The 12,122-nt window shown below is 40.3% G+C and overlaps 1 protein-coding gene across 1 annotated transcript; it reads left to right on the top strand.

The window, feature by feature from the left end:
- Positions 1-4,853: 4,853 nt before the first annotated feature.
- entpd5a (ectonucleoside triphosphate diphosphohydrolase 5a) lies at positions 4,854-11,872 on the top strand. Its single transcript, XM_083924729.1, has 13 exons — positions 4,854-5,434; positions 5,811-5,890; positions 6,162-6,305; positions 6,704-6,779; positions 7,316-7,351; positions 7,756-7,844; positions 7,925-8,004; positions 8,147-8,208; positions 8,316-8,417; positions 9,101-9,244; positions 9,358-9,414; positions 10,239-10,354; positions 10,531-11,872. The coding sequence occupies exons 1-13, from the start codon at positions 4,990-4,992 to the stop codon at positions 10,612-10,614; spliced, it is 1,515 nt and encodes a 504-aa protein (XP_083780855.1). The 5' UTR covers positions 4,854-4,989; the 3' UTR covers positions 10,615-11,872.
- The last annotated feature ends 250 nt before the right edge of the window (positions 11,873-12,122 follow it).

Raw genomic sequence — 12,122 nt, 5'->3', positions numbered from 1 at the left:
TTTAAAAACATTCTTGACAGGATTGACAATGACTTTCTGTTAACATTTAACCTGCCATTAGCGGCCAGCATTGCTGGTTACCAGGGCTGTCTGTTGTTGGGTGCAGCTACTGTAGGCTGGCACTGGGTGAAATGGAGTTTGCCAACCCTGCAGCTTTGTTATTTGTCCAAGCCGCTGAGTGACCGGAGACACCTAAAAACGAGGGTCAATATAGACCAAGCATTCACTCAATGGACTGAGATAAAGGAGTTCAACGGCATTAAAACACACGCCCAAATGCCTACATTTCTCCTTAATTGGTAAGCTAACTCTCATGTTTACTTAGCTGTAACGTCTAACGGTAGCTGTCAGTCAAACTCCTCTGCAATACTTTATTTTATGGTGTGATTTTCCGGAGGGGATGGGTTCAAACAGCCTCAAACAGACTCCAGTTGTCTGTAGGATACTTATGTAGGCTTATGTTTGAGGAACATGGCGACCTGAGTGGTGGAATTATTGTCTGTTGTTGCCACCACAATCTTGAGACACTAGATGGAGGTGTTATGCTCATTCTCCATATTCAACCTTTAAATGAAAGAAAATAATACAATAAAAAAACAGACCACTCCATGTTAAACTGAGTGATAATATTAGACAAGAAAGATAAAGATACCAAGCTGCAAATCAAATTATTTCTTGTAACTCTGTACACTAATGTTTGTCACCATCACATCTCCAGCCTGTGTACGAATTTTGCATCACTTATACATGTTCCAATGGGTCTTTGAGATAAAATCAGTATATTCAGTAAAATAAGATTAGATATTGTTAGAATTTAGGAAGGTAGAGGTATGGAAATACTGGTGTGCAATCGCCTTATGACAAAGGTGAACAATACACACCAGCTTAATTCGGTAAATTTCATTTAGATATAGTCAAAATGTCCAAGGCAACCCCTTCATTCCCATTATTTATAATTGAAAAAATATATATTTTGAATCTCTGTCATATGTTAAATCCAACAAAAAATGTTTAGCTGTTGAATTGTATTAAAATTACATTCAGTGAACTTGTCTGCCATTATAACTCACCCTTATACCATTTTGATGGGTGCCTTTGTCATGTCTTGGAATGTCGCTTTGTTGTTTTTTTGTTTTTTGTTCCTTTTTCTAAATTGTTCATACTATTTGATGATAAATTAAAAAAAACTAAAAACAAAAACCATCAGCTTAATTCAGTTATTAGTGGTGACAGCATTCACGTACTAGAAGAAATTAGCCATCGTTAACGTAATCATTTACACTTTTGCTTTTCCTACTGTGTCAAAATGAAAGAAAACCATCAGTGACATCATTGTCACTGGCTAATAAAATGTACAACTGGGTTTATCACAAATAATAAGGCAACATTAACGAATGATTAAAGAATAATAAATTATTTAATCTGTAAAATATCAGAAAACAGTTAAAAAAGGTTCCAATATCCCAGTACAAGTTGATCTCTAACCAAGACTCCCAATGATACGAAGTTCTTAGTTATGATGTGAACCACAGACAAACAGGAAATTCTCAAGTTTGAGGATTGGTACTAGCAAAGTTTTACCTTTTGTCATCCTTTAACAATTAACCAATTATTAAGATTGTTAGCAATTCATTTTCTGTCAGTTGATTAATTGATTAATACCCTCAGAATATAAAAAAATAACTATCGTAATAGACATTTTTCTATGTTTTTTCCTTTTTAGTATTGATTTGTCATCAGCTATTGCTTCTTTTAACTTTTGGTTGTGTTTTTTTATGTTTTATATCTCTCCTCCTGCAAAACGTATACGTCCCTGTATAAAGAAAGGTTTTAATCAACCAATCACTGTGGGAGATTGTAAAACACACGTCTGGTCTAGAATGACACACTATTTGTCACTTTTCTTGTAATTACAGTCTTTTCATGCCGGCCTCTATCAAACAGGATCTGTTTGCACATGATCTTCTCCCACACGATGACATGAAATATATTTGGCTCCTGTCAGCGGTATTGTTCAGGTTGTCCTGAAAAGAACTACGTGGTACTTGCTGCCTTCGCCACAATTTTTTTTTTTTTTGTTTTTTGCAGGAGTTATGAGAAAACCACCAAGATCCACGTAAAAGCAGTTGGCTAACACCTTTGAATAAACGCTTCCAAAAGAAACAATGTAACATTTGCACAGGTCGTATAATTCAAGCTCAAAACAACTAAATTCTCTCTGTTATCTTGTTTAGCTTTCTGCAGAAGCCTGAGTGTGTCCAGTGTAGATTATTCATCAAACAAAAAAGTAGGCTAAATATCGCGAAAGTGTTGGGTGTAGCTACTGTAAACCGAATCATATAGGGTCACTCTTTGCTCTGGCATCATCAACAGAGTTTGAAGACTAAATTTAAAGGTAATTACTATGACAGTGAGGAGAGAAAACTGAAATAACCCTGAGCTTTTCAAAGCTGTCATTATCATTGGAATTGTAATGACAAGGTTTGGGTCTCTTCAATGGACTTCTTGGGGTAGGACACCCACAAACATGGCATTCCTGAGGGTAACATTGCAGCATATTAATGATATATTGCACAGTGTAGATTACAAAGCTGGGGTCTCTTCTCATGCTTTACGGTTTCAGTTAACTTGAAAAAAAATACCAAAATGTACTTTAAAACATTGTGTTTGTAATGTGCTGTCTCATGCTGTAGAGCAATTTACATGGAAATTATACAGTAGCAGTGCACATTTGGATGACAACCTAACATGATTTGGCAACGTCCAGATTTTGCTCTAGATTTACTTTTTTTAATATTATTTCTAAACTTGTCATTCAAAATTTATAAAATTTCTGGTGTAGGCCTAAAATCTAAATGCATATGCAAACTCAGACAGCAGTTCCTATTGCATCACCCAATATTGTAATAATTGTGTTATAAAGGTAGGTGTTTAAAACTAAAACATGCTGTGATTCATGCACCAAATGGCCTGAGGTTGATTGCAGCTGTCCAAACACAGCACATTATCCAAATTACTTGCTACATTAACCACAAGATGTGTCTGAACATTAACAGCAAGTAACCATTAAACAATGATTTCAAAATGAAAACACACTCCGGACAAAGCATGTCTTCTTTAATATTTCTAGGACGTTTGTGTCCAGGCTTTAATAGTCACATTATCACTCTGTTAACATGCAAAAGACATCTATGGGCACAAGTCAGTGAGAGGTCCTGCACATGTACGCTTTGATAGGGGCGAATGACCATTCTGGTGAGCCGCAGGATTGAAAAAAGTAGCCACAGTATTTAGAAAAAAGGAAGGAGGAAAGAAAGTCCAATATTTTTAGTCCAAATTACAGTGTTGGAACGGTGCTTTGCACAGTTGAGTGTCCTGGGAGTGGAATGGCATGATGGGTGAACACTGGTGCCAAGCCCCACCCTCCCCACATTGTCCTCTCTGTGGACGTCCTGCACTCTCTTGTGCCCATCTGCAGGACCTCTGCCCTCCCCTTACCCTCCTGACTGGGCTGGCCGACAGCTCGGTTTCTGCCTCAGTCGCTTGCTGCCTGAGGTGAATCAGTCTCGTATAAGCACATGTTAGGTCAGGGCTGGGGCAGGGTCAGTTCCTCAGGGATGCCTCAATTGCTACCAGCGCCTCCTGTTATAGATGTCTGCCCTGTTTCTGTTGATACAAAGTGGGTGAAAAATATCACAGCCTGGTACAAATCTTTAGTTCATGTAAGGTCTCTGGGTTGCTGTGCTGTGGGATATCCTGCACTAAAGCCATGTACGTAACTCTGACCATTACATGACAAAGCATTAGCTGATCGACTACAGCATGACTTATGATGCTATGCCAACCACCCACCTAAAGTGGAGAAACAGCCACTCATGCTTTTCATGCATTTTCTTGTGAAATGTCCCTTGCTGCCCAAATATTTTCCCCTTGGAAAGCCTGTGGTTAACACAAGGATGAGTGGGAGTGAGATGATTGCTAACATTCTTTTAACTTTTATGCCAGCTGGAGTGCAGGTCACAATTGCATTTCTAAGGTTGGTAAAAGGGCTGCAGCAGATTTAATGCGGTGATTATTGTAGGATCATGAAATGGAGGTTGGGAGTATTTTTTTAAATACAGGCATGATTCATTCAAGCTACTGAATATGTTGTAATACCTAATAACACCAAGCAGAAATATATTCTACCTACAATACATAATGAGTCAATGAGTAAGGAGTTGGAGTTTCTTTGTTCAATTTAGGCTTTTGTCTTCCCCACATAGCCCCCAAATAAAATAAAACTAAAGTTCATTCAAAATGTGCAACCTTTTAAAATTGTATCTAATTAATTTCAAAACGCTATGGATGTAACTGCCAAATAGAAACGTACATCACTCTTAATTTAAGCAGTAGTCAAATGTGAGCACTTGTGAAGTCGTCAAAGTCCAAAGAGTTGCAGGGTGAAGGCATTTCTGAGGCAAGTTACTATGTAAGTCTTAAATGCGTCCATAAAAAGTATTTTAAGACGCTTTCTTTTGGGTTTTTTGAGTGTGAGCCATTCATTTGGACTTTATAAATCCCTTTCTCTTTTGCGTTGGGGATTTTTGGCTCCAGAATAACCAATAAAGATGAGGAGGGGAAAAAACATAACCAAAAATAATCATCTGCAAAAAAAAAGAAGAAGGGAAATGCTGTTGGTAGGCAGGTAGTCGCTCTCCAGCTCAGCTCACAGGAGGGGGGGACTCCTGATGGAGCTGGGATGGACCGACACTGGATTGGTTGATGGCTGCACTCGGTGTGGCCCCATGCCAAGCCCTTGTGTCTTTATATACTGTAAACGGATGACCGGACAGTCCTGAGTGTGCATCGCATCCACTCTGCGTCTCTCCATCTCCACTGCTCTTCCTCTCTTTGCAGGTCCCTGTCAATCTTTTACTCCAGCATCCACCAAAGCTTCTTCAGCTCTACCTTTTTTACTCCTGTCTCTTCTCCCCGGCTGTGAGAACAATGGCCACGCCGAGCATGCTCCTCACTTTATCCGTGTGGCTCCTGGCTGGGAGCCTCATAGCGGAGGCGACTTACTACCGGCACCACCGCTACGTCCCCCACTTCTACCGCTACCGGGAGCACTCTGCCAACACGGAAAACCTCCTCCCTGAGGTATCCAACCCGGAGCCTCAAGTCCCGCAGCCCGGCGTGCCGACCTACCCCGAGATCCCCGAGGTATTCCACCCGGCACCTGAAGTCATCCACCCCATACCAGAGGCTTTCCACCCGGTGCCAGAAGTCGTGCATCCTGCACCTGAGCCTTACCAACTACCTGAGGTTTACCAGCAGGTGCCCGAAGCCTCGTCCCCTGTCAACACGAGCCGGGTTTTCTACGGGGTCATGTTTGACGCTGGGAGCACAGGCAGCAGGATCCACATCTATAAGTTCATCCAGAAAGACCCTGGTAACTGCACCACTTTCTTTCTCTCTCTCTGTGTCTCTAAACCAATAGTAAGGATTTGCACATGCTGCCGGCTCCCACTCGGTCTGCCTGCTGTTAGGTCATCCACTCTGTGGTGTAACATGCACGGCAGAGTGAATGGGTAATACAACTTCTAAAAGTAGCTGAAGTAGACTTTTAATTTTCCTGTCTGACTCAATTGTGTAGGAAGCAGACCTCCAAATTAAACCAGCATGTAGGTGAAGTGCAGTTTAAATATCAGGTTGTAAAGGGTAAACTATACAATTAAAAGTACTTGAATTAGTTTATATTTGATCCCAGAAATATTAGATATAATATGCACTGTGGTTTATGATCTGTTTGCTGACTTCTTTTCTAGTTGAGCTTCCCGTTCTGGACAATGAAATGTACCATGCAGTGAAGCCTGGACTGTCTGCTTATAAGGACAACCCTGAGGAGGTATGAATGCATGTTTACACCATCACTTATTATTAATTATCAGGTGTATTAGGGAGTTGCAAACCACTGGGATTTTCTTTGGGTTGGGTTTGTGTGGTGTAATTACACAAATGCTGTCACCGCTGCCTACTCATGTCTGCTGTATTAACCTACCTTTGATTTACACATTTTTAAAGACTCTGATCACTGAAGACATTTCTTAGTTTAATGATGAAATGTCTCTCCTTCTGAAGATTATGTTGCCTGTAACTGATTGCCATCTCTTCTGCAGGGTGGCAACACCATCCGACAGTTGCTGAAGATTGCCAAGAAGACAGTGCCAGAGGAGGACTGGAGGAGGACCCCGGTGGTCCTGAAGGCCACAGCGGGACTGCGTCTGCTGCCTGAAGACAAGGCTAATGCTCTTCTGAAGGAGGTGAGGCACGTTTTCTCTCTGCCCTCAGACAGTTTGGCACAAACACCATCCGTCCCGCCAAGGAGCAGGATGAGAAACCACTAAGTGCTTACAAGTGTCACTGAAAAAAAAGGCAGCAAGTCTGCCCATTTGGTGGCTATCATGTTGCAAAAAAACAGCTGTTGTGGGGTTGTGTGGAGTAACCATATTTGTCATTTAAAGTATTAAATCCAGGCTACTGTTCCAGCCATGCTTGTGGTAGAGTTATCTGTCACTCTAAAACAGAACCAGAGCCGGAATGAACTAGAGTATATCCTGACAACAGCATGATCTTTTGGTTGTCGTTTTCAATCATTGTATTGTTTGAACACATATCTAGTAGATACTTGTAATGAAATGGGGATACATCTATTCCACAGGTGCGAGAAGTATTTGATGAGTCCCCTTTCTTTGTACCAAACAACAGTGTTTCCATCATGAATGGCGCTAAAGAAGGTAGGTTATCTTTCACTGCCTTAAAACCAAATTGTACTATATATACATGATTTTTTATATATTTTTTATTTTTGACAGCGATATAGCCTGACCAGGTGCTTTAACTGCCTCATGCACAAACAATGCTGCTCTCATCATTTTTTTTTACAAGAGGTCTGTTACTACCTCGCAGAGACAAATAAATAAGTGTGAGTTGTTGCCCCACGCCCAATAATTTAGTGGGATCCTCCACATCACTCATTAAGACACCCTCACTATGTTATGTTGCATCATACAGCTTGTGCCGTTAATTATCCTCACTTTATGAGTGCAATAACTTGACATCTGAGACAATTGTAATTACCTGGGCTGGTCTGTTACACCAACTCTGCTACTTAAGCATAATGAAGGAGAGCTGGACTAAAAATCATCTTCAGTTCTAGGTTTATTCTGTTTGCATGAAAACATTTGAATGCGAAAATTTAGCATAGGTCAGTTTTAATCAATTTTCAGGGTTTTACTAATGCAGACATTTTCACCCATGGGATTTTTTTTAGGAGTCCTCGCCTGGGTCACAGTGAACTTCCTTACAGGTAAGACATTGCTTGTGTTTTGCTATGGTGGTGTTAGTGGTCAGGAGGTTCATATCTGAGGCTCCAGTGTACACAGAAGCCCGGCAGTGAAAGACTCCTGTCTCCTGTCTGAGGTTATGAGCTTGAATCACTGGCCTCAAACAGGTTGCAAAAACAAGCAATATTCCTGTTTTTTGCACATCAAATTTATTTTCAACACCAATTTCACGCTTCAAATCAAAAAGGTATTTTCCCTCTTGTTGGGAAAAGACATGATCTGTAAGCATGCATCATTCTGACAGTAGTGGTTATACAAGGAAGACAAACTGGTGATGAAGCCACAAGATTACACAGTGTGCTCTGGTTGTGCACTGATGATGGATAGCATCTTACAATGGTTAACTTTGAGCTTATTTTCCCCAAAGGTCACTTGTACTCCAACACAAGGAAGACAGTGGGCATCCTGGATTTGGGTGGAGGATCTACACAGATCACGTTCCTTCCCAAGTCAAAGGTGAATAAAGTCTAATTAAACATGTTTAAACATGTTCTTACCAAAAATACACCACTAAACTTTTGTTGTTTATCCAACAGAAAACGATTGAGTCTGCTCCCCCCTCCTACATTGCTAACTTTAACCTCTTCGAACATAAGTATCAACTCTACACGCACAGGTAAATAACTGACAAAAAAGGTGCTAGATTGTTTATGGATTAGACTTTACCCATGAAAACTCACATATCAGTATTCTGTAGAGTAAAACATACATATACATATATCTGAGAAACTTACCATAATTGTATGTCACCATCACAGCTACCTTGGAAATGGACTGTATGCGGCTCGACTGGCAACTCTTGGAGCACTAGGAGCTGATGGTAGGGGAATCTAGTACCTTTTGTCACCTCTGGGCTGCACTTCTTATTCTTTAACAAATGTTTTCAATGGAAGATGATGAAACTGTTTCTTGTTTTTGTTTTCCCAGGTCTAGATTGGAAAGTCTTCACTAGTTCCTGCCTCCCAAAAAAGTTCAGAGAAGATGTGACTTTTGGAGGAACCACCTACAAAGTTAGCGGGATTCCAGACGGTAAGATAAAAGCACCCTGTGGTTTGATTGCTTTCCCAGTGCCTTGGATGCAGCAATCTGTGCATTCCTTTCTCGACTTTGGTACACAATAGAGTACAGTACAATGCATTCTCTCATGAGAACATTTATCCGCTGAAGTTTCTGTAACCTTGGCGCCAAACGCATGTTTTGTCATCCGCTCTCTCTCTTGAACAATTATACTGCAGTCAACCTTGTATTTAAACGAAACGAAAACTGTCAGTTAACTTCACAAATAAGGCAGTCACTCCCATACCACAGTCAAGTAGCCAAAAGATGCTGGGCTTGTCCCTGAGTTGTTATTTTTTTTTGTGTAACGAGCGGCTTGATCTGGACCGCTCACAATTATGTGGTAAAAATAGACAGCCCAACAGGGCCGCACTAACTGCCGCTCTTGTCAGCACATGGTTTTGCCGGCACAAATGAGCCAACCATACCCATGGGGCTGTGTGAAACTTGTCCTTCTGGGGCTTCCCTTGTCTACCATCTGGTGAGCCCCCAGCTTAAATCCCTGGCTGACCTCAAACTGAGGCTCCAGACTCACACAATTGCATTCCAACCATCACTACCTCCAAACACCTTTAACTCATTGTTTACTCCAGCATTTTCAACGCTAGTGAAGTACATTTTTTACTAAACTACATTAACCATTTCTCTCTCTTTAGGCTATGCGGGCTATAAGCTGTGCTACTATGAAGTTATGAAGGTAATCAAAGGAATAGTGGACCAGCCCTATGAAGTGAAAGGCAGCAGTGTCTTCTACGCTTTCTCTTACTACTTCGACAGAGCTGTGGAGTCTGGCCTCATTGGTGAGTGGGCACAGACCAAAGAGTCACCTTCCAGTGTCATTATCTTTCAGGCTAATTATCATCTTTTGCACAAAAAAGGTATTCAAACTGCATGCTTGTTTTTTTCTGCACAGATGGCAGTCGAGGTGGTGCGCTTGAAGTCAGGGATTTTAAGAAGAGAGCCAAAGAAGGTAAGAGTTACATGCCATCTTCTTCTTTAGGGTTGCATGCACTTGAAACCAACAATCTTATAAGTTAAATATATATAAAACAGTCCTCTAACCACTGAAACTTCATGCAACACTGTCTATTCTCTAAACAGAAAAAGCACGAAACCTTGTTTGTGCCCAAACACTTGGCTCAGTTGTGACAAATTTGGTGACAAATTGGCACAGCTTAAAGAATTTAATACAACAGTAAAATGTAACCGCTTATATGCTAAAATGTGTTATGGAGATGACTTATAAGATAAATGTAGTTTATTTAATTAAAGTTTCATTATAAAAAGTGTGTACAATGCCCATGTAGAACCAGATTTATAGCAAGTAGGAATGAGTTTATGTGTTATGTAAGGCTATTTGTGTTGTGAGAACACTGTCACATGGCCTCGAGGAACAAGTCTGGCTCAGGCTGGGCTGGCAGCTGAGCTGAAGATGTCTGTCTGGTCCAGGCAGGAGGGCACCTGACAGCCACACACCACCCTGGGGCTGACACATACTGCAGCACACAAACTGTGTACTAGGCTGTTTAACACCGCCACCCACCCACAGCCTTGTGCTGACCCTCAACCGTTCTCCTAACACCACCTTGTTTATTCAGCCAAACAAAACAGAGGTCATCTTTTAATCATGTAGCACAGAGGTTAGAAAAGGTGTTTTTTTCATCGTGTTAATACACGGAACGTGTCTTTATTATATGATGCAACAAGGTGTCTCCGTCAAATGCTTTTCTGTCAGTGGTATGTGAAACCTGTGTTAATGTCATGTCTGAAACCTGTGGTTTTTTGTGTTCGCAGTGTGCAACAAAATGACCAAGTACCGGGCTATCAGCCCCTTCCTCTGCATGGATATGACATATATCACTTGTCTGCTAAAGGAGGGCTTTGGCTTCAAGGACAACACTGTGCTGCAGGTAAGCAAATCAGGGCTGGATTACTGTGGACAAAGAGATACAAAACATGAAAAACCTTCAAATTCTGTCTGTACTTTATTTCACAAGACTTCAACTTTTTTAATCAATATGAAAGTAAAGTATAGTCAACTGTTTCTTTGTGGTTTTAATGATCCTCCTGTCAATCTGTTAAACAGCTAGCCAAGAAGGTGAACAACGTGGAGACAAGCTGGGCCCTTGGTGCAACCTTTGACTACTTCAGAAACCTCAACATCCACTAAGGACAGCTCGCTGTCACTGCAGCCGGCACTGAGAGGGACAGTCTGTCACAGTGGGACTTCTTGTCCTCCATCCAACCTCGATCAGACACACCTGGTCCCACGCCCCTCCTCTTTTCCTCAACCGCAGCACCCTGCGAACACTCCGAGAACTGTTGAAAAAAGAAATCACTATATTTTTATAAGGCCAGCTATTTCTACTGTATGTTGAGCTCATTACTGGTGGGCTGACTTTGTCTTTGTAAAACGTTTACATTTTTGATTCCTTATGAGTGTGTAGAGGGCAGTTTAGGAGCAGTACAACCAGTCATGGTATTTTGATGCTTACTGTGGTCCTGGTGTGCACTGTACAGTACAGTGGAATTTATTTAGAGACTAGTTGCTGGATTTGCAACCATAATTGTCTTTCTAAATGCTTTCTATTCTAGCCGTAATTATTTTCACAGAACCCTAATTCACTTGCCCCTAGCCATCATAGGAAACTGACTGCTGTTGACATCCATACAGCTTCTTTTCTTCCACTTTGCACATAACACTTTAATTGCAGATATTGTAGCTAGGACGTGATCAGTTGCTTTGATGTGGACTAAGGAGTTGTACATATTCACAACAAGTGTTGGATTTACCATGACTGAGGGCGGCAAAGAGAGCATTGTGGAGAGATGCCTCTCAGACTGTGTTGTATAGCTGTTACATTTAAAGTTCAGCCATTATTGTTTGTTTTGTCTAGAGTGGTAAAGGCCTTATCAAGCATGGCTAAATTGCAGGAGCCTGAACTCTATTTTAGACCAGCAATAGAAAGACCTCTCATCAAGTGTAGATAGTGCTTCAACAATGTAATTTACAGCCATTAAATACACAAAAAATGTTAACAGAAATTATGTAAAACGTTTGAAATCTGCCTCCTTCATTTTTTGCTGGTTACTCAAAAACATTAACATAGAATTCAGTTTTTGAATTCATTTTTCTTGTGAACTGTACAAATATTTAAATAACTATCTAATGTAGAGTATTTTAATTATCCTTATCCTATATTAATTATTCATGTAACTGCTCTTTAAACCTGCTGTCTTTTCAGTATTCAACATGTTTAATAACTACTGCTGTATATACATAATGTAAACTTTTATTAGTGAAATCTTTTGACAGGAACTGCTTTTACGTTGCAAAAGCTTTATGCTGCACAGTTGCTCAGAAATGCCTGTATATTCATCAGTATGAATAACCTGATGACTGACATTATGTAAATTGTTTTTGTTAAATCCAGTGAAGTAAGTGTATACTATTCATGTATGTTTTAATAAAACCTGAAAATGTACTACTTTGTGTATACTTTTAAATATCCAGACTTCTTATAATGAAATGCTATAGGATGTATTAGTACCTAGTCTTCTATCTAAAAATGTATTGAATCTTTGAATGGTAAACATCTTTATCAAACTGTGCAAACATTGGATTTATGACATAATCTTTAACACTGTCTGCATACCGCTCTTAAAATCATATCTAAG

The sequence above is a fragment of the Echiichthys vipera genome (assembly GCF_963691815.1).
Source record: "Echiichthys vipera genome assembly, chromosome: 12".
In the NCBI taxonomy this organism is placed as follows: domain Eukaryota; kingdom Metazoa; phylum Chordata; class Actinopteri; order Perciformes; family Trachinidae; genus Echiichthys; species Echiichthys vipera.
Note: the sequence above shows the minus strand (reverse complement) of the source record. Positions and strands in the feature narration are given on the sequence as shown.

Excerpts from the sequence above, each read along its gene's own strand:
- entpd5a (XM_083924729.1), top strand. The coding sequence starts at position 4,990 with ATGGCCACGCCGAGCATGCTCCTCACTTTATCCGTGTGGCTCCTGGCT. Across the intron at positions 8,209-8,315 it reads TGGAGCACTAGGAGCTGATG|GTCTAGATTGGAAAGTCTTC; the intron begins GTAGGGGAATCT and ends TTGTTTTCCCAG. Across the intron at positions 9,245-9,357 it reads TGTGGAGTCTGGCCTCATTG|ATGGCAGTCGAGGTGGTGCG; the intron begins GTGAGTGGGCAC and ends TTTTCTGCACAG.